Genomic DNA, 23,244 nt, shown 5'->3' with positions numbered 1-23,244 from the left:
AATTTTAATTTTATATTCTCTTAACTCTAGTCTGCTTTATCCCAGGAAACATGTGGTAAATACTCTGATAGTGGTGTTTATAATGCTCTGGGAATTCAAATAAAGGCTAGATTCATCTTAGGTGTGAAAGAGCGTCAGAGAAGGTTACAGAGGAACTAACTGGGAAAAGGAACGGTAGTTGAAATTAAGAAAGGACCCCAGGGTGTTTGTCCACATCCCCTACTAATACATCTTTGCTATATAATAATATATAATTTCATAAGGTTGCATATAAATACATAAGAAATGTGTATTCTACAGTTTGCCAGGAACAAGATCTGATATTTTTTTTTGATGTTTCTATTCTTTTTTTTTTCAATATATGAAGTTTATTGTCAAATTGGTTTCCATACAACACCCAGTGCTCATCCCAAAAGGTGCCCTCCTCAATACCCATCACCCACTCTCCCCTCCCTCCCACCCCCCATCAACCCTCAGTTTGTTCTCAGTTTTTAAGAGTCTCTTATGCTTTGGCTCTCTTCCACTCTAACCTCTTTTTTTTTTTTTTTCCTTCCCCTCCCCATTGGGTTTCTGTTAAGTTTCTCAGGATCCACATAAGAGTGAAACCATATGGTATCTGTCTTTCTCTGTATGGCTTATTTCACTTAACATAACACTCTCCAGTTCCATCCATGTTGCTACAAAGGGCAATGTTTCATTCTTTCTCGTTGCCACATAGTATTCCATTGTGTATATAAACCACAATTTTTTTATCCATTCATCAGTTGATGGACATTTAGGTTCTTTCCATAATTTGGCTATTGTTGAGAGTGCTGCTATAAACATTGGGGTACAAGTGCCCCTATGCATCAGTACTCCTGTATCCCTTGGGTAAATTCCTAGCAGTGCTATTGCTGGGTCATAGGGTAGGTCTATTTTTAATTTTTTGAGGAACCTCCACACTGCTTTCCAGAGTGGCTGCACCAGTTTGCATTCCCACCAACAGTGCAAGAGGGTTCCCGTTTCTCCACATCCTCTCCGGCATCTGTAGTCTCCTGATTTGTTCATTTTGGCCACTCTGACTGGCGTGAGGTGATATCTGAGTGTGGTTTTGATTTGTATTTCCCTGATGAGGAGCAACGTTGAGCACAAGATCTGATATTTTTGCATAACAAATTTTAGGACATGATACAAATTCTTTTTTTATTATTATTTTTTAATGTTTATTTTTGAGAGAGAGAGAGAGAGAGAGAGAAAACACGATCAGGGGACGGGGAGAAAGAGAGGAAGACACAGAATCAGTAGCAGGCTCCAGGCTCTGAGCTGTCAGCACAGAGCCCAATGCGGGGCTCGAACTCACTAACCGCAAGATCATGACCTGAGCCGAAGTTGGACCCTTAAGCAACTGAGCCACCCAGGCGCACCAAATTCTCTTTCTTTTATGTAAAGGAAAGCAAAGCAAGGAAAAGAAAACTTATGGAGAGAAAACCTTAGAAAAGAGGAAGAAGAAAAACAAAAGCGACTCCAGGAAGAAAAAACACAAGAAAAAATTCAAGAAGAGGAACGGAAGGCTGAGGAGAAACCATGTAAAGGTAAGGATAAAAATGATAGATTTGATTTTTCTGAGACAGAGCAACGAAAGCAACAAGAAAAAAAAAGATTCTGATGAGAGGGAAAAAATATATATAAGTAGATGTTAACCTTTGAGTCTGAAAAAACCTTTTTCTAAATTAAACTTGGAGGAGTGTGTAGGCTTATTAAAACAGACTGAGGGTAGAAGTCTTAAAACAACATGTAGAAAAGAAAATTGTAATCACTGACTAGCTATGAACAGACTCTGACATTTTCATAATTGAAGTAAACAGCTGTAAAGAGTTTCTTCAATTGGTGTTAACTATAAACTGTTTGTTTTAATGTTTAGTTTTGAGAGAGAGAGGGAGAGAGAGAGTGTGAGCAGGGAAGGGGCAGAGAGAGGGAGACACAGAATCTGAAACAGGCTCCAGGCTCTGAGCTGTCAGCCACAGAGCCTGATGTGGGGCTTGAACTCACAGACTGTGAGATCATGACCTGAGCCAAAGTCAGATACTTAACCAACTGAGCCACTCAGGTGCCCCTAAACTGTTTATTTTAATGAAACACCGATAAAATTTAAGTCTTTGCACACTGAAATTTCCTCAAAAGATATACTTTGTTTTTGATGCACCTCAGAGTCCATTCCTAAAATACTTTAAATATTATTGATACATATCTCTTTTGGACAGACAAATATTTCAATCCTTATTATTGGCACATGTATTGAAATTTCTATAAGCTAAAGCATTCATTCTGCAAATGAATAAAGTAAAATATTTTTATTCTTATCAAAGCTAGTGTATTTGTGAGCTCTTCTGTTTTTCTTTTAGAACCATACTGGTGCATTTAGAGCTCTTTCTTCACTGAACCCTGTTTGCTGCCAATCTCCTCATTTGTGACCTCTCTTTTTGTCTCTTCCTGTTGTATCCTGACTGCCACAGATCAAACTTTGCTGCTTAGCCGCCTGCACTTTGCACAGCCTCGCCTGCCACCACTCATACATCTTCCCATACATCCTCACTCATGGCCCCCCACAAGTCATGTCTTTGTATCATTGCCTCCTACTTTCCTAAAGATAAACGTCCTTGTTTGCTTTTATATTGATTCTGTGGCCATACAACATATTTAAATTGTAACAAGCCTTTGTCAAATGGATTTTCATTTTGCTGTTTGATGTTCAGTTCTTTTTCTTTTTGACTTTACAGGCTCTTTATATTGAGTCATCGCAAAGATGCGTATACGTGAAAGTAGCAGATAATGACAATTATCTTCTCTTTAGGTGAGCCAGCTACCGCTTTGGTGAATTATAGAGCATTGTACCGCTTTGAAGCCAGGAGCCATGATGAGATGAGTTTTAATTCCGGGGATATAATACAGGTAGGAAACAGTCTTTTTTGCTCATGAAGAAACTTAATACAATGTAATATATTACTCTATAATTTTATATAGTGATATACCATTTAAAATGTATACCTTAAGCTTTATCTGATTTGTCCCTAATGAGATGCTGCAGACTTGCATATTATTTATCACTGCTGTGTTCTAGGTAAGGAAGCTTAGACTTACACGAAATGTTAACAGTCAGTAGGACAGTGCCAGAGTGGGTCACAAGTACACATCTTTGATTTCCAAATCCAGTGGTCTTTATGCTGTGCCATACTGCTTCACAGCATAAATAGTGATGCTGAGGGTTGCCTGGGTGGTTCAGTCGGTTAGGCGTCTGACTTTGGCTCAGGCCATGATCTCACAGCTCTTGAGTTCAAACTCTGTGTCAGGCTCTGTGCTGACAGCTCAGCCTGCTTTGGATTCTCTCTCTCTCTCTCTCTCTCTCTCTCTCTCTCTCTCAAAAATAAATAAACATTTTTAAAAAGTGATGCTGATTGTGTTGTTTTAATAAATTACCAATGAAATTTGGGGGCGCTGATTATTTTCTGACAACCATTAAAAGAATTGAAGGAAGTACACTCTATAGCCCTAACTAGATGTAATCCCTTGTTCCTTGAAACTAAAGGCCTTTATTATATAGTCACAAACCATGTAAAATGGATGAATAAGAGAAGATGGAGGGAATAGCATTTGATACAGCTTTTGTGATATAATGGAAAGAATACAGGCTTTAGAAGCATAGTAACTTGGATTTTAGTCTCTGTGTCACTTTTCTTGTTAGTAAATTAAAGTAATATTACCTAGAATACCTAGCCAGTGTGTGTTTTCTTTTTAGCCTGCATAGTCACCGGTTTGGTGTCTTTTATCAGTTACACTGCAACTGTTTAATGGTACTTGGCATAGGTTTTACCAGAAACCTCTGTTCAAACACTCAGGTTAATCCCCAGCTACACATTCCTTCTGTTACCGTTGCCACCACTGACAATCCACAGTCTGCTGGCCCTCCTGTTCCTCCTCCACCTGTTGGTGATGATGAAGTTGTGTCTAAGAATGAAGAGATGCAGCCTATCTCTGGACATGTTTGGTCAAGAACCTATTTATATTTTTGGTTCTGTCTTTTACCATCAACAAATATTTGTCGAGGGCTATGCTAGGGATATAGTAAACAAGACACACAGTCTCTGCACTTAATGAGCTGGTAGTCTGATGAGAAGGACATTCTAAAGCAGAGGAAGGAAGGTGGTAGAAAGCTACTAGCTTTACAGCAGACCTCCCCCGTGGTCATCAAGCCAATCTGATGGCGATGACAATAGGAACATTGAGTCAGCTGGAGTTTCTTGAGGGTGTTCTCTGCCAAATCGCTGATATAACCAATGAGTCATGAGTTACTACCAGATACCTGATTTCGACAACTTGGTTGATGACCATGTCATTCACTGAGAGAGGAAGATCAAAAGGAGGGAATTTAGGTGAGAATTATAATAAGTTCAAGTTTGGATGAGTTTCAGATTTCTGGATAGCAGTTGAATATCCAGAGATGTCTAGAGAGATCTCAGGCAGAGATCAGAGGCCAATTTGAGTGTCATCATTGTGTTGTGATGGTAATTGCCTTGAGCGTAGCGGATGAATGAAGATCCTTAAGAGACACTAACGCTAAAGGGATTATTAGAAGAAGAGGAGCCTTAAAAAGAAACGACTAGAGTCATTAGGAAAAAGCCAGGAGAGTTTAGTGTCCATGAACTTTGAGAAGAGTGGTCTGCATGTGAATAAGATAGGACTTAGAAAACAGCCATTAGATTAGCAGTATCAGAGCTATTGTTAACCTTGAGGAAAACAGTTGAGTGGAATGGTGGCGAACAAGCCAGATTTCAGTGACCTGAAATTGGAAGGGAGGAAGAGGAGACAGTGAATATATAAAATTCTTTGAAGGAGCTTAGCTTTTGAAAGTGGGAAGGGAGAGAAAATGATTAATGAGGAGAGTGGGTTGAAGGAAGTTCTGTGTTTCATTTTTTGGTTTTTTTATCTTGGCTTGAGCGAATTTGCTGGTTTATTTGCAAGTTTAAATAATGATAGGATCTGCAGAGAGGGAAAAGGTTAATGATAGTGGATTTAGTAAAGTGCACAACTGTTAGTGTACAGCTCAGATAATTTGTACACATGTATATATCTGTGAAACTACCACTCAGATCAACATACAGAACACTCAGGAAGGCACTTCATGGCTCCCTGGCAGACCTCTCTGTTCTGACCAGTGGGTACAGGTGAAGATGATTCTCAGTAAGGCTGGAGGACTCAGGACCTAGAGCATCAGAGGAGAGAGTAGTGGGAGGATTAGACAGCTCTTCCGTTTTGGTTAGAGGGCTGAAGGAAAGGATGCATGGGACTAGAAATACATTTTGCTGAATTCGAAGGTGAGCTCAGATCTGATGGTTTCCCTATTCTTGGTCAGATAGGAGGCAAGACCTAGTCAACATAATGGACAAGGGTGGCAGAAGAGATTTGATTGAAGGTGAAAAAAGATTAGAAATTCCACTGAGTCCTGGCAACATTTTCCGTGACAACCTGTTTTTCTAGCATTCTTATATGTTAATGCTATTTTTGAGGTAATAGTTTCCATAAACCTCTGAGAACTTACATAAATTTTTTTAGTTTCACTTTCTATGTAAATTGACAACTAAAAATTAATTAGGGCCATAAATTATAGATACAAAATTTTTTAAAATTAACCTGTTACAAAAGCAAACTTGGTCTAATTTTAAAGATTAAATGAATGGGGCTTGTCTTCTTGAAAAGCTAGAAAGTTTAAGGAAGAAGTATTGAAGAAAGTAGGCTTTTAAAAGTTTGTAGGGAAGGAAGGAAGTTAGTGTTTGAATGCCAGTATTCATACCTGTCAGTGATCCTTGCCTTGAGACCAGCATTTAAATTAGGTATATTGCTGAGCATTCTGCTTTAGGTTGAGTAATTCCTTGAGGTCTATTGTGTTCTTCATTTTTAGTGCTGTGGCTTAGCTGTTTTAAATTTAGCCTTAAACTAGATTTACAAGATAATATTTTATCAGTGGTTCCTTTTGTTGTATTTTAGAACACCATGTTTTAATTATTACATAGCAATGATAGAACTAATGAATGAGTTTAGCAAGGTTGCAGGATATAAGATCAATATACAAAGACAGATGTTCATAGTTTTATCATAGCCAAAAACTGGAAACAACTCAAATGTCCATCAGTAGGTAAACATACAAGCAAATTGTGGTACATCTATACAATGTAATATTACTCAGCAATAAAAGGGAGAAGAGATGAAACTACAAATCACCTGTATGTGTTACCAGTTGAAAAATAGTATTTAGAGAAAGTTTTCTAGTTCTCTTAGCTCAAGAAGATTCTGTAATAGGAACTAAACAAAACTAAACAAAACAAAAATTAATGATTAACTATAGGAAAATAACAAGTTTGCAAGAAAGGAAATGTAATTATCAGAACATTACATGATTTAGATGTGAAATATTTGCTTACCTAGTCATAATAATATAAACATTAAATATAATTAAACCAAAAAATTTGAGATAGCAGTGTTGATAGAAAAATAAGATGCAGTAAAAGTTAAATGTTGATTTTCCATAATCAAAATCCAATAGATGATGTTTAAAATTGAAACATTCAGGAAATAATAGTATAAATACATTATTTAGAAATATAGAAGATAGGGGTGCTTGGGTATTAAACATCTGGCTTGATCTCAGCTCAGGTCTTGATCTCAGGATCATGAGTTCAAGCCCTGCGTTGGGCTCCACACTGAGTGTGAAGCCTACTTGGAAGGAAGGGAGGGAGGGAGGGAGGGAGGAAGGAAGGAAGGAAGGAAGGAAGGAAGGAAGGAAGGAAGGAAGGAAGGGGGGGAGGGAGGTTAGGAAGGAAGGAAGGAAGGAAGGAAGAAGAAATACAGAGGATGATATAGAAAAACAACTACGAATGGCAAGTTGTTATCAGGAGTGGAAATCAGGGCATAATGAGTGATGGGATCTTCCATCATAAGCCATATAGAATGCTGTTTGTTTCTGTTAACTATTTTTGTGTATTTAACTTGGATGAAATTAAATTTTTTTGAGAGAAAGAGAGTGCACAACAGGCACAGGTTGGGAAGGGCAGAGGGAGAGGGAGAGAGTGGATCCCAAGCAGACTCCCTCCCCAGCACAGAGCCAGATGCAGGGCTCAGTCTCACTAACTGTGAGATCATGATCTGAGCCAAAATCAAGAGCCAAAGGTGCCTTTTTAAAATTTCATTTTTTGGGGGCTTCTGGATGGCTTAGTCGATTGAGCATCTGACTCTTGATTTCAGCTCAGATCATGATCTCACAGTTTATGAGATTGATCCCCATGTCAGGCTCTGCACTGACAGCACGGAGCCTGCTTGGGATTCTCTCTCTCCCTCTGTCTCTGCTCCTCCCCTGCTCATGCACTCCCTCCTTCTCTCTCTCTCTCTCTCTCTCTCTCTCTCTCTCTCTCTCTCTCTGTCTCTGTCTCTCTTGCTCTCTCAAAACAAGTGAACATTTTTTTCTAAAAGGCACCTTCATCTGTCATTACAGATAGTGACCTATTAATATGTAGAAAATGCCTCGTCTCAGGGTGCCTGGGTGGCTTTAGTTGTTAAACATCTGACTTCAGCTCAGGTCATGATCTCACAGTTCATGAGTTCAAGTCCCACATCAGGTGAGCTCAGGCCCCACTTCGGGTGAACAGGAGCCCTGCTTTGGGTAAAAACATGAGCCCTGGGTGAGCCCCACTTCTTTCTCTCTCTCTCTCTCTCTCTCTCTCTCTCTCTCTCTACCCCCCACCTTGTGGGATTCTCTCTTTCTCTCTGCTCCCCTTGCTCACTTGCACCCTCTCTCTAGAAAAGAAAAGGGGCACCTGGGTGGCTCAGTCAAGCGTCCAACTTCAGCTCAGGTCATGATTTCACGGTTCATGAGTTCAAGTCCTGCATCGGGCTCTGTGTTGACAGCGTGGAGCCTGGAGCTTGCTTCAGATTCTGTGTCTCCCTCTCGTTCTCTGCCCCTCCCCTGCTCATACTCTGTCTCTCTCAAAAAAAAAATAAACCTTAAAAAAAAATTTTTTTTTTAAGAAATAAAAAAGAAAAGAAAATGCCTCAGCTCTTTAGTTACATGAGCTTAATTCTGAAAATGAGGCTATTGTACAATAGTCTGCGTCTCTTTCCTTTGTAAATGTGTGACATTCTAACCATTGTTAACCTTTCTTTTTGTTTCCATAGGTTGATGAAAAAACCGTAGGAGAACCTGGTTGGCTTTATGGTAGTTTTCAAGGAAATTTTGGCTGGTTTCCTTGCAACTACGTAGAAAAAATGCCATCAGGTGAAAAATCTGTGTCTCCTAAGAAGGCCTTACTTCCCCCTACAGTATCAGTATCTGCTACCTCAACTTCTGAGTAAGTTTTTAGCTAACAGTGCAGTGTATTTAGCCCTGCAAATGTATTTGTGTCAACCTGCTACTTAATCATATTATAATCTGTGCTGGACTCTTCAAGAGTACCTTCTGTTCCAGATTTCATACTGAAATTTAATAAACAAAAATGTAGGTCAGTACTTGGTTCGTGAATTCTTTTTTCCAAAATTGTGTTTAAACACAATGTGAATTATGTATAAGTTGATAAATTTGTAGTGCTTCATTAGATTTTAAATGTTGAAGTGTATTTACATCAAAGTGTTGTATTTTACAGATCACTTTCTTCAAATCAACCAGCATCAGTGACTGATTATCAAAATGTATCTTTTACAAACCTAACTGTTAATACATCATGGCAGAAAAAATCAGCTTTTACTCGTACTGTTTCCCCTGGATCTATATCACCGATTCATGGACAGGTGTGTATCTTTAATTTTTCTCTGCTTTATTCTTTGACATTGCTCATGTTCACATAAAATAGAAAATTTTTGTACAAAGACATCACTTACTTACTCATTTAACCAGAGTTTGTAGTATTTGGTTTCTGTTCTTGTCATTGACATGTGATATGATGTAAAGAAATTATTATTATTATTACTTAGAAGTTTCTCAACAATTCATTTTCATAGCACCCAGTTGCTAGCAGCTAGGGTTTCTAAGCTCAAAATGTCATCTTTATAAATCTGGCTATATTATTCTTAATTCATAGTTATTGTGAGAAGATATGTGGGCTTGGAGGTTTTTGGGGTTTTGTTGGTAAGAAATTTGTGTGAGAACTATGTTACATATACTTAGCCTCTGCTTTACATGTAACCATTGCAGGCATTGTTACATTAATATTATTGAAAAGAAATCACAGACTTTGTCAAAACAGAGCCCTACAAATTTCACTTTCACTCAAAAAAATGTTTACTTCATGACCATAGATAGGTTCCAGGTGTTTCTTTATATGCTAGAAATTTAATGGAAAAAAATCTCTGCCATTAAGGAGTCATAATCTAATGAAACAGACACATATATAAATAATCGTAAAGTATGTGAAGGGTTGTAATAAAGATATTCTACAAAATATTGAGGACTATATAGCCAAGAGAGATCTCATTCACTCTTTGGGAATTGGAGCAGGGTTCACAAAGGACCAAGTTATTTGAGCAGGACCTTTGAGGATAAGCAAGATTTTAGCAAACAGAGAAGGAAAGTTATTCCTGTGAAAAAATAATTTGGGCAAAGTCAGTGAGGCATGTTAACACAGAGTTTCCAGGACAAGAATTATTTATAGTGTGGCTAGAGTACAGGAATCTTGGAGAAAGGGTCAGGCAGGAAAGCTAGAGGGTGACGTTTATGTGTGAAGTGTTTAATACCATGCCTAGCTGCTTGGCAGTGGGCAGCCCCTGAAGGTTTCCAAGAGGTGTGTATATTTTTGAAACCTAACTCCCAGCAGTAGTACAGGGGTCGACTGGTGTAAGGAAGCAAAGGAAGGAAAACAAGCAAGGAAGGATGCCACAGTAGCTAATTACAAGAGATGATGACGTAAACTGGTACCACAGTAAAGAAAATGTATAGAAGAGGAGGTGGATTTAAGATTACTAGGACTTGACATAAAATTGGCAATCCATTGAAATGTCGAGAGTAAGGAAGAAGTTGGGAGTTAAAGAAGGTTCCTCAGGGTCTTGAGCTTGAGTAACTGGAAGGATGGTGATAGCATTGTCTTGGGTGAGCATTGCAAGAGGAGTGGGTTCTGTGGGCTCTAAAAATGATGTCTCACCGTGCAACTTTAAGGTATCTGGTTTAGAGACAACCTGGTGGGAAGGCCCAATGAGTAGTCTGACTTACAAGTCTGGAGCTCAGGAGATAAAGTTAAAATTAAGATATAGATTAGAGAAGGCATAGACATAAATAAGATAATTTAGGAAAATCGTGTGAAACAGGAAGGGAAAGGGACTGGACAAAGAGGACCCATCAGTCACCAGAGGGTGAGCTTCTGGAAAGACAAGGGTGTTAATGATATTAGCACTGTTCAGAGATCAGGGAAAAACTTTTAACAGAAGGCTACTCAAATGGTTGTCTGTCATATATAATTGTAAATCATTTAGTAGATAAAAGTTATCTTAAGGCACCACCATACCAAACTGGTCTTTGTTTGAACTGTGAACAACCTATATAGTAGGAAACAAAAATTGTGGTTACTTTTTTAAAAATTTTGTGTTTTTATGTTCACAGGGACAGGTTGTAGAAAACCTAAAGGCGCAGGCCCTGTGTTCTTGGACTGCAAAGAAGGATAACCACTTGAACTTTTCAAAACATGATATTATCACTGTCTTGGAACAGCAAGAAAATTGGTGGTTTGGAGAGGTGCATGGAGGAAGAGGGTGGTTTCCAAAATCTTACGTCAAAATACTCCCTGGGAGTGAAGTCAAGCGGGAAGAGTAAGCATTTTGTGTTTACGTGAGATGTGGGTGTTGGTGTTTTCACTAATGAGTCGGCTGAAGAACAACTGGCTATACCATAAAGTAAAACATTTATGCTTGAGTTTGCATATCGAGAGGGGGATTTCTAGAGTGAAAAAAAGTGTACTTCACATATTTGTACCAGTTTTAGAATATCTATTTAGATATTCTATCTATATATATATATATCTATATAGATCTAAATATCTATAAAGATATTTAGAATATCTTTAGATGCCTAAAGTTTTCAGAGTGCTTGAAATTTTAGATCTGTTGCTTTCTTTGTGGAAGCTCAAGAGTTACTTTTCATTTCCTTTGGAGCACTTCTCCCTTGTTATTTACCATGCATTGTCAGTATTTAAATAAACCTTTGCTGACGGCCTCCCCATTGCCAAAGTGTAGGGCATTCCATTCCTGGGCCTCCAGAATTCCTTGAAGATCATACCTCTCTTACTGCACATAACAGACTGGGTTGCAATTATTTATTTTCTTACCCATCTCTCCTATTAGATCATAGCTCTGGGAGGGCAGGATCCGTGTCTTTGTTTTTCAGTTTTTTTTCCTGCCTAGTGTAATCTCAATGCATAGTAGCTTCTCAGTCATATTAGCTCAGTGAATAAGGAGAGGATTCATTGAATGAACAATCAGATGAATCAATTTTCAAGTGAAGAACAAGTAAAAACTAAATAAGGTCTCTGGCCTTAATTTCCCAGTCTGTAGAGGAGTGAGATCTCCAGGCATGTTTAAGATGTTTAAGAAATAAGTACAAAAGTAGTGATGGGCAGCTGTCTCCTTGTGTTTTATACTGAAGTTAATCCAAATAAAAAAGTGATCTGATTGAATGAAAAGAGACAGGTCTTTGGAAATCAAGAGGCTTGTGTTCTGATTGTTCTTTTTGTCAGCCTATGTGGAATAACCTATTTGCCTTCGGTTTTCCAATTGATGGGATAAAAAGAGTAAATTAATCTTTAAAAACATTTTCAAGGAGCGCCTGGGTGGCGCGGTCGGTTAAGCGTCCGACTTCAGCCAGGTCGCGATCTCGCGGTCCGTGAGTTCGAGCCCCGCATCAGGCTCTGGGCTGATGGCTCAGAGCCTGGAGCCTGTTTCTGATTCTGCGTCTCCCTCTCTCTCTGCTCCTCCCCCGTTCATGCTCTGTCTCTCTCTGTCCCAAAAATAAATAAACGTTGAAAAAAAAAAAATTAAAAAAAAAAAAAAAAAAAAAACATTTTCAAGGCTGAGATTCTCTGTATGAATTTTTAGTTCCAGTGCAGAAATTTGCTCTTCAGACTGACACAGAATTTTAGATTTAGAAGTGTGTAAATGATAACAATTCAGAGCTGACGTGTGGCACTGTGGTGGGCCCTTTACAGGAATTATCTTAAACGCCATAACATTTTACAGAGAAGAAAACTTCAGCGTAAAGGCAGTAAGTTTAAATGCTGTTCCCCCCAACTTCTCATTCATTACTGATCTTTTCTAACAGATAAGACCTGTAATTTGAAAACCTGCAGTAATGGAGAGATCATGCCCTAAACAAGGCGGTGGTGCGTTCAGTTGTGGCCATGAGTTGTAGCGAGGTTCCATTCTGAGTACTGACTTATTGCTATATAGTTTCCTCAAGGATCCTGGGAAGCCCTGGTGCATCCTACAGATGTCTAGCTTTTTTTAAAAAAAACTTTTTAACGTTTATTTATTATTGAGAGAGAGTGTGTGAGCAGGGGAGGGGCAGAGAGAGAGAGAGGGAGACACAGAATCTGAAGCAGGCTCCAGGCTCTGAGCTGTCAGCACAGAGCCTAATGCGGGGCTCGAACTCACAAACTGCAAGATCACGACCCGAGCCAAAGTCGGACACTTAACTGACTGCGCCACCCAGGCGCCCCCAGATGTCTAGCTCTTAAACATGACAGGCTTCCAGAATTTTTCCATTTCCTGGGTTAAATTGGAAATTAAAGTTTTACCTGCTCTGAAATATAAAAAATAAAGTTGTTATTTTTATATATTTAAGTGTAGTGTACTCCAAACAGATACTAAAATTTACATACTGTCCTTGTTCTCCCTGTATGAAGCCAAGCCTGCCATGTGCTTTTCCAAATAACTGTCCATTTACCAAAGCCTTGGTGACTTTTACATTCCTTTAGAAAGGCAAAATATCTCACACTTAAAAAACTATTTAAAAATCATGTTGAAATTACTTGACTGTAGTAAAAAATTTAGAAGTCTGTAACTAGGCATTCTTAGCCCCCTACAGTTTTTTGTATGAGAATATTTCTAGCCTGTTTACTGAGACAATATTTAAATTCCTTTTAGAAAGTCCTAAAAGAATGTACCGCAAACACCTTCTGTCACGTTTCTTGGTTTTGCTTGTTGATGGCTTTTTGTTTCATTGTTGTTTTTTCTTATCTGTTTCTGTATTTATCTGGCAGACCAGAAGCTTTGTATGCAGCTGTAAACAAGAAACCTACCTCTGCAGCCTACACAGGTGGAGAGGGTGAGTTTTCGGCAATTTGCAAATTATATGGGCGTCAGATTAGCTATTGACTATCTGACTTCCCTCAGTGGTTATCCTCCCTGTTTGTGTCTTCAGTGTTAAAGTGAGTTTAGGAAAACCTGTCCTTTGTTTATTTCACGTGAATATTGAGACTAGAGAAAAAATAGGGCATTTTTAGAGAATCAGTACTATAAACATTCAGCATAGACTTGGTAAGTAAGATCATAAATAAAAGATGTCGCAGTGAGATAGCATGAAATTTTTTGTTTTCTTATAATACACCTGCGTTACAGTAATTTAGAAAATAAGGCAATTTTAGTACGTTTAGTTGTTTACAAATTGCATTTTAATTATGGTGGATCCTATAAATCATTAAGTAGGATTTGAAATCAAGGTATGTTTTATTATAATTATTACAAAAATTTTTTCTGTAGCCCTTTAGGTTGTTCGACTAATAACTTATTATTTATTTTGAAAAAATGAAAGATTGTCTATCCTCATTTCGGGCATTTTTATTTAACGTTATTTATAAATGAATTATATACGTCCATTGTAAAATTAGTTGAAGTGAAGTAATTATATGTTTCTGTTTTTGCTCAAGAAAATCAGTTTAGTGGTAATTTAAACTGCTTATATAGTAGCTACTGTGTTTAAGGTTTTATGCTAGCGCCTAAAAGATACAAGGATGAATAAAACACAGTCTCCCGAGTCTTCACAGTAGACTGGGGAAGATAGGGGTACCATTGTAATAAATTCTATAATGAGTGGACATAACTTCGTTTTAAGTGGGAACTGGGAATCCACAGACATGGCAGTACTGAATCATCTCAAGCAAGGAGTAGGGTTTTGCATAGTGACCTAGGAAGAGACAGGTCTTGTGGAATGAGAGAAAGTCATGAGCCAGAACATAGCTATGAATGGATAGGGAACTCAGGTCACCAGCAAGGCTGGAATAATAGGTTCACTGTGGAGTGAGTGCTATGGGATGAGTCTGGGAAAGTAGTGAGGAGTTTTTTGGGAAGGACCTTGCTTATTACTTTATACCTAAATGTTGCATGCATTTCTGGTTTTGTTAAATCCCATAAATTGAGTAATCCTGGCAATGTGAATAGTAAACAGGTCATAGATGATGTTCCCGGTCATCTCTAGTTTAGGATGTACAGATGAAATTCCAGGTTGACAAATAAAAATAACTAGAAAAGAAAGACTAAAGCCAGATCATCGACTGTTTGTTCCAAGTAGTAGTAATAACGGGGACAGAAACCAAAGCCAATATTGACATGTAGACCTTTCCCTTGAGGCCATTTGTTAACAAGTATTTTTTGAGCATCTGTGTGCCAAGCACTGTGCTAGAAGCTGGGTCATTGTGGTGGAGCTTGGCCTCTGGTACTGGTGTCAGCTGAATATTGGGCATTTTCATAACTGTATTTATATAAGAATTAAAGAGAAAAGAACCTAGCATATTAAAAGATATTTTGTGTAAGGAGGTTGAAGAATACTTTCCATATCTTTACTCTGTAGAGATACTTGGATCTGTTTGTGTTTATGGATTATTCTCTGTGATAAGATGATGATACAGTTGGAAAAAAAAGAAACTCCATGATAATGACTTATGTTAAGTAGTCTTTTTCTAAGAAATTATTAAACAATCGCTTCATTCCTTTTTCTGTTTTAAGATCTTTTTACATTAGGTTTTCTTAAGTTATAAGGTCTTTTACAGTAATTTACACAGGATTTGGAGATTAACATAATTTTTTTTCCTTCTATAATCTTACAACCCAAGTTAGTTTCTTTTTGCTTTGTTTCCGACAGAATATATTGCACTTTATCCATATTCAAGCGTAGAACCTGGAGATTTGACTTTCACTGAAGGTGAAGAAATATTGGTGACCCAGAAAGATGGAGAATGGTGGACAGGAAGTATTGGAGATAGAACTGGAATTTTTCCATCAAATTATGTCAAACCAAAAGATCAAGAGGTAAAGTTATTTTGATATAGAAACAAAATGATTCCATTCTTGTGTCTTGAGATTCATACTTAAAACAGAGACTCCTGTATATATGGGTTTGGTCAGGATTTGGTTGTAAGAAAACCACTTAAGGTAGCACCAGTTTATTATAGGGATCCTGTTAGGTAAGAGAGACAGGATTTCATTAAATTTCTAAGAACAGGACCCAGAGGTAGGGCTGGTCTCATGGTAACTAAAGCTAGGGATGATCCCAGATCCAGGCAAGCTTACCAAGGGATCACCAAGAAGGAGTCTGTAAAATTTTACCTTAAGGCCCTGATGTTAATGTGACTTGCCCTACATTATGAGTTCCTGCTGCTTTTCATCCTTCTACTAGTATGGTACAGTGCAGCAGTCCTCAAACTTTTAGGTTTCTGGAACTTTCTACATTCGTAAAAAATTGGGGACTCTAAAGAGTTTTTTTTAATGAATGGGTTAAATATAGTTATATATTCCATGTTAGAAATTAAAACTGCAGCTTTAAAAATATTTACTTATTTTAAAGTAACAAAATTAAACCCATTACATGGTTATATAAATAACTTGCTTCTTATGAAAACCAACAATATATTTTCAAACAAAAAAGTTTGGTGAAAAGAGGGGCATTGTTTTATATTTCTGCAAATCTCTTTAATGTCTGGCTTAACCTGAAGACAGGTGGATTCTCCTGTTTCTGTATTCAGTCTGTTGTGATACGTTCTTTTGGTTGACGTGCACAAAGAAAATTCAACCTCACACAGATATGGGAGAAAACAGAAAAATAGTGTTTTAATTTTTTTTTTTTTTTTTAAATTTTTTTTTTTTTCAACGTTTATTTATTTTTGGGACAGAGAGAGACAGAGCATGAACGGGGGAGGGGCAGAGAGAGAGGGAGACACAGAATCGGAAACAGGCTCCAGGCTCTGAGCCATCAGCCCAGAGCCCGACACGGGGCTCGAACTCACGGACCGCGAGATCGTGACCTGGCTGAAGTCGGACGCCAACCGACTGCGCCACCCAGGCGCCCCTTGTTTTAATTTTTTAAAAAATGTTTGTTTATTTTAGAGAGAAAGCATGAGCAGGAAGTGGGGGTGGGGTGGGGAGGGGGACAGAGAATCTGAAGCAGGCTCTGTCTGCACTGACAACACAGAGCCCAACGCGGGGCTTGAGCTCACGAACCGTGAGATCGTGACCTGAGCTGAAGTCGGATGCTCAACCGACTGAGCCACCCAGGTGCCCCAACAGAGACATATTTTAATAACATTTTTAGATATCTGTGGATATTCCTTGATATTACTACACCAAAACTTGGTAAGTGTTAAATTTTTACAGGTTAGTTACACATGGAATCTAAAGCCATATCAGTGAACATTTCTTACTGTTGAATTAAAATTGAATGGATTTTTTTACCCATGCTGGTAACATTATTCATTACCCATGTGGTGACATCATTCATTGGTCATTTGGAAAATACTGAATCACTGAGTTATGCACATATTCTTAGTATTGACACGTTTCATCATACAATACCAAAAAGTTAACATTTGTTAGTGTCACCACTGATCTCCTAGGAAAATCTTTATTTTTTTTTTTTTAATTTTTTTTTAATGTTTATTTATTATTGAGAGACAGAGAGACACAGAGTGTGAGCAGGGGACGGGTAGAGAGAGGGGGAGACACAGAATCCGAAGCAGGCTCCAGGCTCTGAGTTGTCAGCACAGAGCCCGACACGGGGCTCAAACTCACAGACTGTGAGATCATGACCCGAGCTGAAGTGGGTTGCCTGAGCAACTGAGCCACCCAGGTGCCCCTCATAGGAAAGTCTTTAAATACTGTGAAACTGTCAAGCTCAGGGTAGTAGATTCAAGTTTTCCAAAATTTCAGGTTTCTCTTGAAATCTTGAATTTGATCATTGACAGCAAATTTGTCAGCCGTTTTCATTGATATGACAAGCATACTTTATCTTGGAGAAAATGTCTGCTAAACCCCAAGTCGGGATAGTTTGTCATTCAGTCGTGCTTTCAAGTAAAAATGTTGTTCCATGACAAACCTAGTTTAGCTCTCAGTGTAATCACACAAGTGCTTCTCCTTGAGACAGCTGTCTTGGTTCTTCAGTATGCAGCGGAAATGGCCGCAGGCATGCTTCTGTTGAGTCACACAGAATTTTTAAAAGATTTTATTTCGGGACACCTGGCTGGCTCAATTGGTGGAGCTTGATCTCTGGGCTGTGAGTTCGAGCCCCACATTGGGTATGGAACATGCTTTGAAAATAAAATAAAAATATTAAAAGATTGTATTTCATTAAGATTTAATTTTTTACTCCTTGATCAAGGACATTTTTTCTTAAATTAAAAAAAATATTTTTTTTGTTAATGTTTATTTTTGAGAGAGAGACAGAGTGAGAGTGGGGGAGGGATATAGAGAGGGAGACAAAGAATCCGATGCAGGCTCCAGGCTCCAAGCTATCAGCACAGAACCATGAGATCATGACTTGAGCTGAAGTCAGACACTTAACTTGACTGAGCCACCAAGATGCCCCTTGATCAAGGGCATTCTTTTCATGTTTGTTTATTTTTGAGAGAGAGCATGGGCAGGGGAGGTGCAGAGAGAGAGGGAGACACAGAATCTGAAGCAGGTTCCAGGCTCTGAGCTGTCAGCACAGAGCCCGAAGCGGGGCTCGAACTCACGGACCGTGAGATCATGACCTGAGCCAAAGTCGGATGCTTACCCAACTGAGCCACCCAGGCGCCCCTGATCAAGGACATTCTTAAGTGGAACCATTTTGTTTGTTTTCCTGTGAGCTTGTGGTGGTGAGGATACTGGGACTGCTAGTATAATGTGGCTCCGCTGCCATGATTCATGCTAAGGCATCAGCAGTTTTACCCTCCACTGTAAATGTCAACACCATGAAAGAGGCAAATAATGTCTTAAAAATGTTATGCAAAAAGTCTTTATCTTCTGGATTCCTGGAAGGGCCTCAAGGACTGTCCCCAGGGATGCACACACCACATGGGACAACCATGTAGGTTGACTTCTGGCTCTAACACTTAGAGGCTAGGTGACCTTGTACAAGTTATTTCACCTTTCTGTACCTCAGTTTCATTCTCTGTAAAATGGGGACAATTATAATACTAGTGTCATGAGAACTGAATAAATGAATATATGTAAGATTCTTAGACCACTGTTCTGTCATAAGTACCCAGAAAATGTTAGGCCAGGACTCCCATCAATTCCACTTCAGTACTTGAACTATAACTGTATTCACTAACAACAACAATAAAATTGTCTATTCCATCCCTTTATTTGTTCAAATTCCTGAAAAGAAGGAATGTAGTTGGCCCAACTATTTGGGTTTTTTTTTTTTTTAATGTTTATTTATTTTTGAGAGAGAGACAGCACAAACTGGGGAGGGGCAGAGAGAGAGGGAGACACAGAATATAAAGCAGGCTCCAGAGCCCAGTGTGGGGTTCGAACTCACGAACTGTGAGATCATGACCTCACATCAAGAGCTCGGACACTTAAGCAACTGAGCCACCCAGGTACCCCTATCCTGTTAAGTCAGACTGAGGTTATAGTTGCCACCCAGGAAATGGATTTTTGTTGTTGTTGTTCTTGTGTTCATGGGGAACATACAAAAAAAATTAAAAACCTCCTAGGTAGCGGAAGCAGAACTCACACATGCCTTAAGATATATTGTATGTAGTGGGCATTGCTAACCTGATAAATGAGAGGTATCTGGCCCAGATGCTCATGTTTGATATTCAGGTAAGATGCAGAAAATGAGCTATTCTTGTTGAGTCACTAGATGCCAGCATCATCCATTTGTAATGTCTGTTAGTAGACCTTCATTTTAAAGAAACAAGAACCCTGGGGATTAGAAATCTAATTCATAATAGCCTTTGTACTCTTACATCTGGATTATTAGAAAATGATAAAATAGTATGTCTTTTCCTTACAGAGTTTTGGGAGTGCTAGCAAATCTGGAACATCAAACAAGAAACCTGGTATGTATAATAATGGAGTTAAAAAAGTACTACAGTGTTTAATAGTCTTGAATTCATAGTTTCTTGTCTGTCTTCTTTTCAGAGATTGCTCAAGTAACTTCAGCATATGTGGCTTCTGGTTCTGAACAACTTAGCCTTGCACCCGGGCAGTTAATACTAATCCTAAAGAAAAATTCAAGTGGGTGGTGGCAAGGGGAATTACAGGTAATAACCTTTAAATAATATTTATCAACTTTATTATAAAAATAATGCACGCTCATTAGAAAATAAAATTAATAACAATTTTAGATCACCTATAATCATACCACTTAGAGGTAATCAGTTTTAACATTGTGGTGTATTATGTTCCCCTCTAGTTTCTTCCCTGCTTATTTTTAGCACAGCTGAATTGGTATAAGTAACGATACCAAGAATAATTTTCTCTATGGACATAATTGTTTTCCAATACCTGCTTTAATAAACCACAGGTCACCGTCTTAAAGGAAAGCATACTATCATCTTTGCCTGGGATAACCCCAGGCTTACCGTATATAGCCTCTTCTATCTAGGAGAAGAAACATTATCCAGGTTGTGTACTGAGAAAATGCTACTCATTGGACTTTCTCTACCATAGTCTTATGTTTTTGAAACAGCAATGCAAGGAAAGGAAATGCAGGCATAAATGAACCTATGTTTTCCTAAAATGTTAACAGAAGTAGTTATTGCATATGTTTTGATACAGAAAGTTCTTTTCTCTTAAAAGTTCCTTACTAGAAAGACTAAAAATAAAAAGCTTTTTAAGATTAAAAGATCATGAGAGGTATAATAGCTATATTTTTATGTAGGTTTGATATATGGTTGTAATATGGAGGATAAACACAGCTTCATTCTTGCACATCAGTCTTAAACAATCCTAAAGAACACTGGAGGTTCAAAATTGAGTATCTTCTTGAGTAACTCCTTGAAATCCCACCTTCCTGATGTGCTTTAAAGATTGACCCAACAATATGACGAGCATGGCTTTCCACAAATTTTATTTGTGATCTCTGCATTAATTATTGACAGAGCCCCAAGAGGTGTTCATTGTGCACAGTACCATTTTAAGTACTGACTTGATTCCTAGGAGAACTCTGGAAGGGTCTTTTTAGTTTATAAATATTATTTGTGTGAAGTATCCAGAGAACTCTGAGTCCAGAAGACCTCCTAATAGACTTCTCTAACAGACTTCTGCAAGTAGTGTTCTCAGTGCCATTTTGATATGCATATTGAGCCTTCCAGTTGTTTAATACTGACCTGGAAGGCCAGTGCAGAATTCAGGGGTCCCCAAGACCACCCTGACTTCTGACACCAGCTGGAAGTTTGGAGGTCCCCAAGACCACTCTCAAGTTCAGTAATTAACTAGAAAGACTCATGAGACACTGAGAGCTATTCTTCTCATAGTTACAGTTTGTTACAGCAAAGTAATTTAGATTATAATTAGACAAGGAAAGAGATGTATGGGACTGAGTTCAGGAGGGTTCCAAAAACAGAGGTTTCATTGTCCTCTCCCAGTGGAGTCATGGACAGCATTGACTCCTGGCAACAATAAACATCAAGTATTGCCAAGCACAGAAGCTCATTTGAGCCTTGGTGTCCAGAGTTTTTACATCATAGACATGGTTCTGCACTTATGGCTAAACTTAGTCTCCAATCCTTTTAGAGGTTGAGTTCATACTGTATCACCCAGAGCGCCCCCCATAAGTCACATTGTTAGACTGTCTGGCATGGTCAAGGCCCAGAGGAAATAAGACACTTAACAGTCAGGACATACCACAGGTTTAGAGATTACCTCCCAGGAGCCAAAGGTAGAGTCCACACCTCTCTTGGGACAAGGGTAAATTCTTTACTGCACAGCCATTTTTAGTTTATGTCTCAGTAATTATTTTTGATCCCATCTTTCATATTCCTTTTGCTAATTTTATAGGCCAGAGGAAAAAAGCGACAGAAAGGATGGTTTCCTGCCAGCCATGTTAAACTTTTGGGTCCAAGTAGTGAAAGAACTACACCTGCCTTTCATCCTGGTATGGAAGTGAATTAACTTGTATTTCATCTTACAGAAGTTTTGTTGAAATTCAGCCACTTCTTAGATTAGCATATGCTTTGAAAAATATTAAAAATTGGTTCTTTTTGTAACTCTGTCTGAAAGTAATGTTACAATGAGAACTTCCTTTCTAAAAAGATCTATATACAAACAGCCAACTGTTTAAGTGATACTTGAACCACTTCATTCCTTGAAATTTTTCAAAGTGGAATTGCTATGCTATTATACTTAAAGTGAAGCAGTTGGGGTACTGGGGTGGCTCAGTTGGTTAAGTGTCCAGCTCTTGATTTTGGCTCAGGTCATGATGTCACGGTTGCCAGATCAAGCCTTGTGCAGGCTTCAGGCTAGGCAAGGAGCCTGCTTGGGTGGGATTCTTTCTCCCTCTACCACTCCTCCACTTGCACTCTATCTTTCTCACTCTCTGCAAAAAAAGGCAACTATTTAAAGTGAAGCAGTTCACTTGGATTAACCGTAGTTGGGAGATTCTTGTTTTATAAAACAGGAAAATGGAGGAAGGAGGGTGAAGCAGAGCAGCTCAAGGAAAATTTTACCCTAATTTTAACATTTAATAGTAGAGTCATTTAAGTTCTAGGCGAGTTATAACATGTGATCTTTGTATTAATAATTAATTTACTTTATTATTTTGTTCTTTTTCTCGTAGTGTGTCAGGTGATTGCTATGTATGACTATGTAGCAAATAACGAGGATGAGCTGAATTTCTCCAAGGGACAACTTATCAATGTTTTGAACAAAGATGATCCTGACTGGTGGCAAGGAGAAATCAACGGGGTGACTGGTCTTTTTCCTTCAAACTATGTTAAGATGACAACAGACTCCGATCCAAGTCAACAGTGTGAGTAATATCCAACTATTTGCCCCTCAACTAGTGCAAAAGCTTTAATAGACAGCACTGTACTCATTCTGTCCTGGAGCATATCGTAAACTCAGCACTCTTAGCAAGCGAATATTAGTGACTAAAGCAATAAAATGCAAAAGGAAATTTTTTACAAAATCAAAAATTATACTGCTTTATTTTATACTTTTTTCTCAGCTTTAGACCTTACTGTTAGACTTCATCTGAAAAAATTTGTAAGTCTTTAACAGGTTCTTGGGTGTAAGCAGTCTATGCTTCAACTTCCCATTACCACCATCCTTTTTTAGCCTCTAACAGTCTTTTCCTGCTTAATAAAGAGTATCCAGTAATTACTGTACTCACCTATTCAAATTACCCTTTTAGTGTACAGGTGCTATTAATCTTTGCAACCTTCTCATTTATTACTCACATATTTACACATCATCCAGATTAGGAGAAAATTAAAAACCGGTTTAAACTGTGCACAAAACTCTGTTAGGTGATTTTTTTAAAAAGATACCTGATGCCATAAGAGACATATGAATCAAGATCTCTTTCACTATTTTTAGAACAAGGATCCAGATCTCAGTGTGAAATTTGGTATTATATATAAAACTATCTCTTCATAGTTACCTAGCCTTACTTACATTTGACAATAAAAATGCATTCATAATAGAGAATAAACAGCACTTGGAAATACTTTTTACCTTTGTAAAATGTCACTTTTTCCCACCCTTTTGATTTTTGGTTTCTTTTTTTTTTTTTTTTTTTTTTTTTACAAGATACATCATGATTTATATTTTTATCATTCTTGTGAAATTATCTAAAATATTTAGCCTTTCATTTTAATTGAGTTTTGGGAACATATAAATGGTAACTCGGTCAAAGCTAGAGATACGCTCGTAATTCAGTGCGAGTATTAAGAATTTTTACTGTATCTATAATTGTGAAATATTAGTGCACTGTTTATACTTTAGGGCTTATAGTTCTAAAGATAGTTTTGATCCTGGGAGATT

General features: G+C 38.1%; 1 protein-coding gene across 2 annotated transcripts in view; it reads left to right on the top strand.

Moving 5' to 3' along the window:
• ITSN2 (intersectin 2) overlaps window positions 1-23,244 on the top strand; it is a 148,119-nt gene that overhangs the window by 80,212 nt on the left and 44,663 nt on the right. For both annotated transcript variants that reach the window (XM_086700127.1, XM_025927237.2), the window contains 11 exons: window positions 1,429-1,565; window positions 2,831-2,928; window positions 8,200-8,372; window positions 8,664-8,808; window positions 10,610-10,815; window positions 13,260-13,324; window positions 15,137-15,303; window positions 19,271-19,316; window positions 19,399-19,520; window positions 21,259-21,355; window positions 22,037-22,228. In XM_086700127.1, the coding sequence (XP_086556253.1) occupies window positions 1,429-1,565; window positions 2,831-2,928; window positions 8,200-8,372; window positions 8,664-8,808; window positions 10,610-10,815; window positions 13,260-13,324; window positions 15,137-15,303; window positions 19,271-19,316; window positions 19,399-19,520; window positions 21,259-21,355; window positions 22,037-22,228 (1,448 nt within the window). The remainder of the gene's footprint in view (window positions 1-1,428; window positions 1,566-2,830; window positions 2,929-8,199; window positions 8,373-8,663; window positions 8,809-10,609; window positions 10,816-13,259; window positions 13,325-15,136; window positions 15,304-19,270; window positions 19,317-19,398; window positions 19,521-21,258; window positions 21,356-22,036; window positions 22,229-23,244) is intronic.

The sequence above is a fragment of the Puma concolor genome, chromosome A3, assembly GCF_028749965.1.
Source record: "Puma concolor isolate L17-30 chromosome A3, mPumCon1.1.hap2, whole genome shotgun sequence".
NCBI lineage: Eukaryota > Metazoa > Chordata > Mammalia > Carnivora > Felidae > Puma > Puma concolor.
Note: the sequence above shows the minus strand (reverse complement) of the source record. Positions and strands in the feature narration are given on the sequence as shown.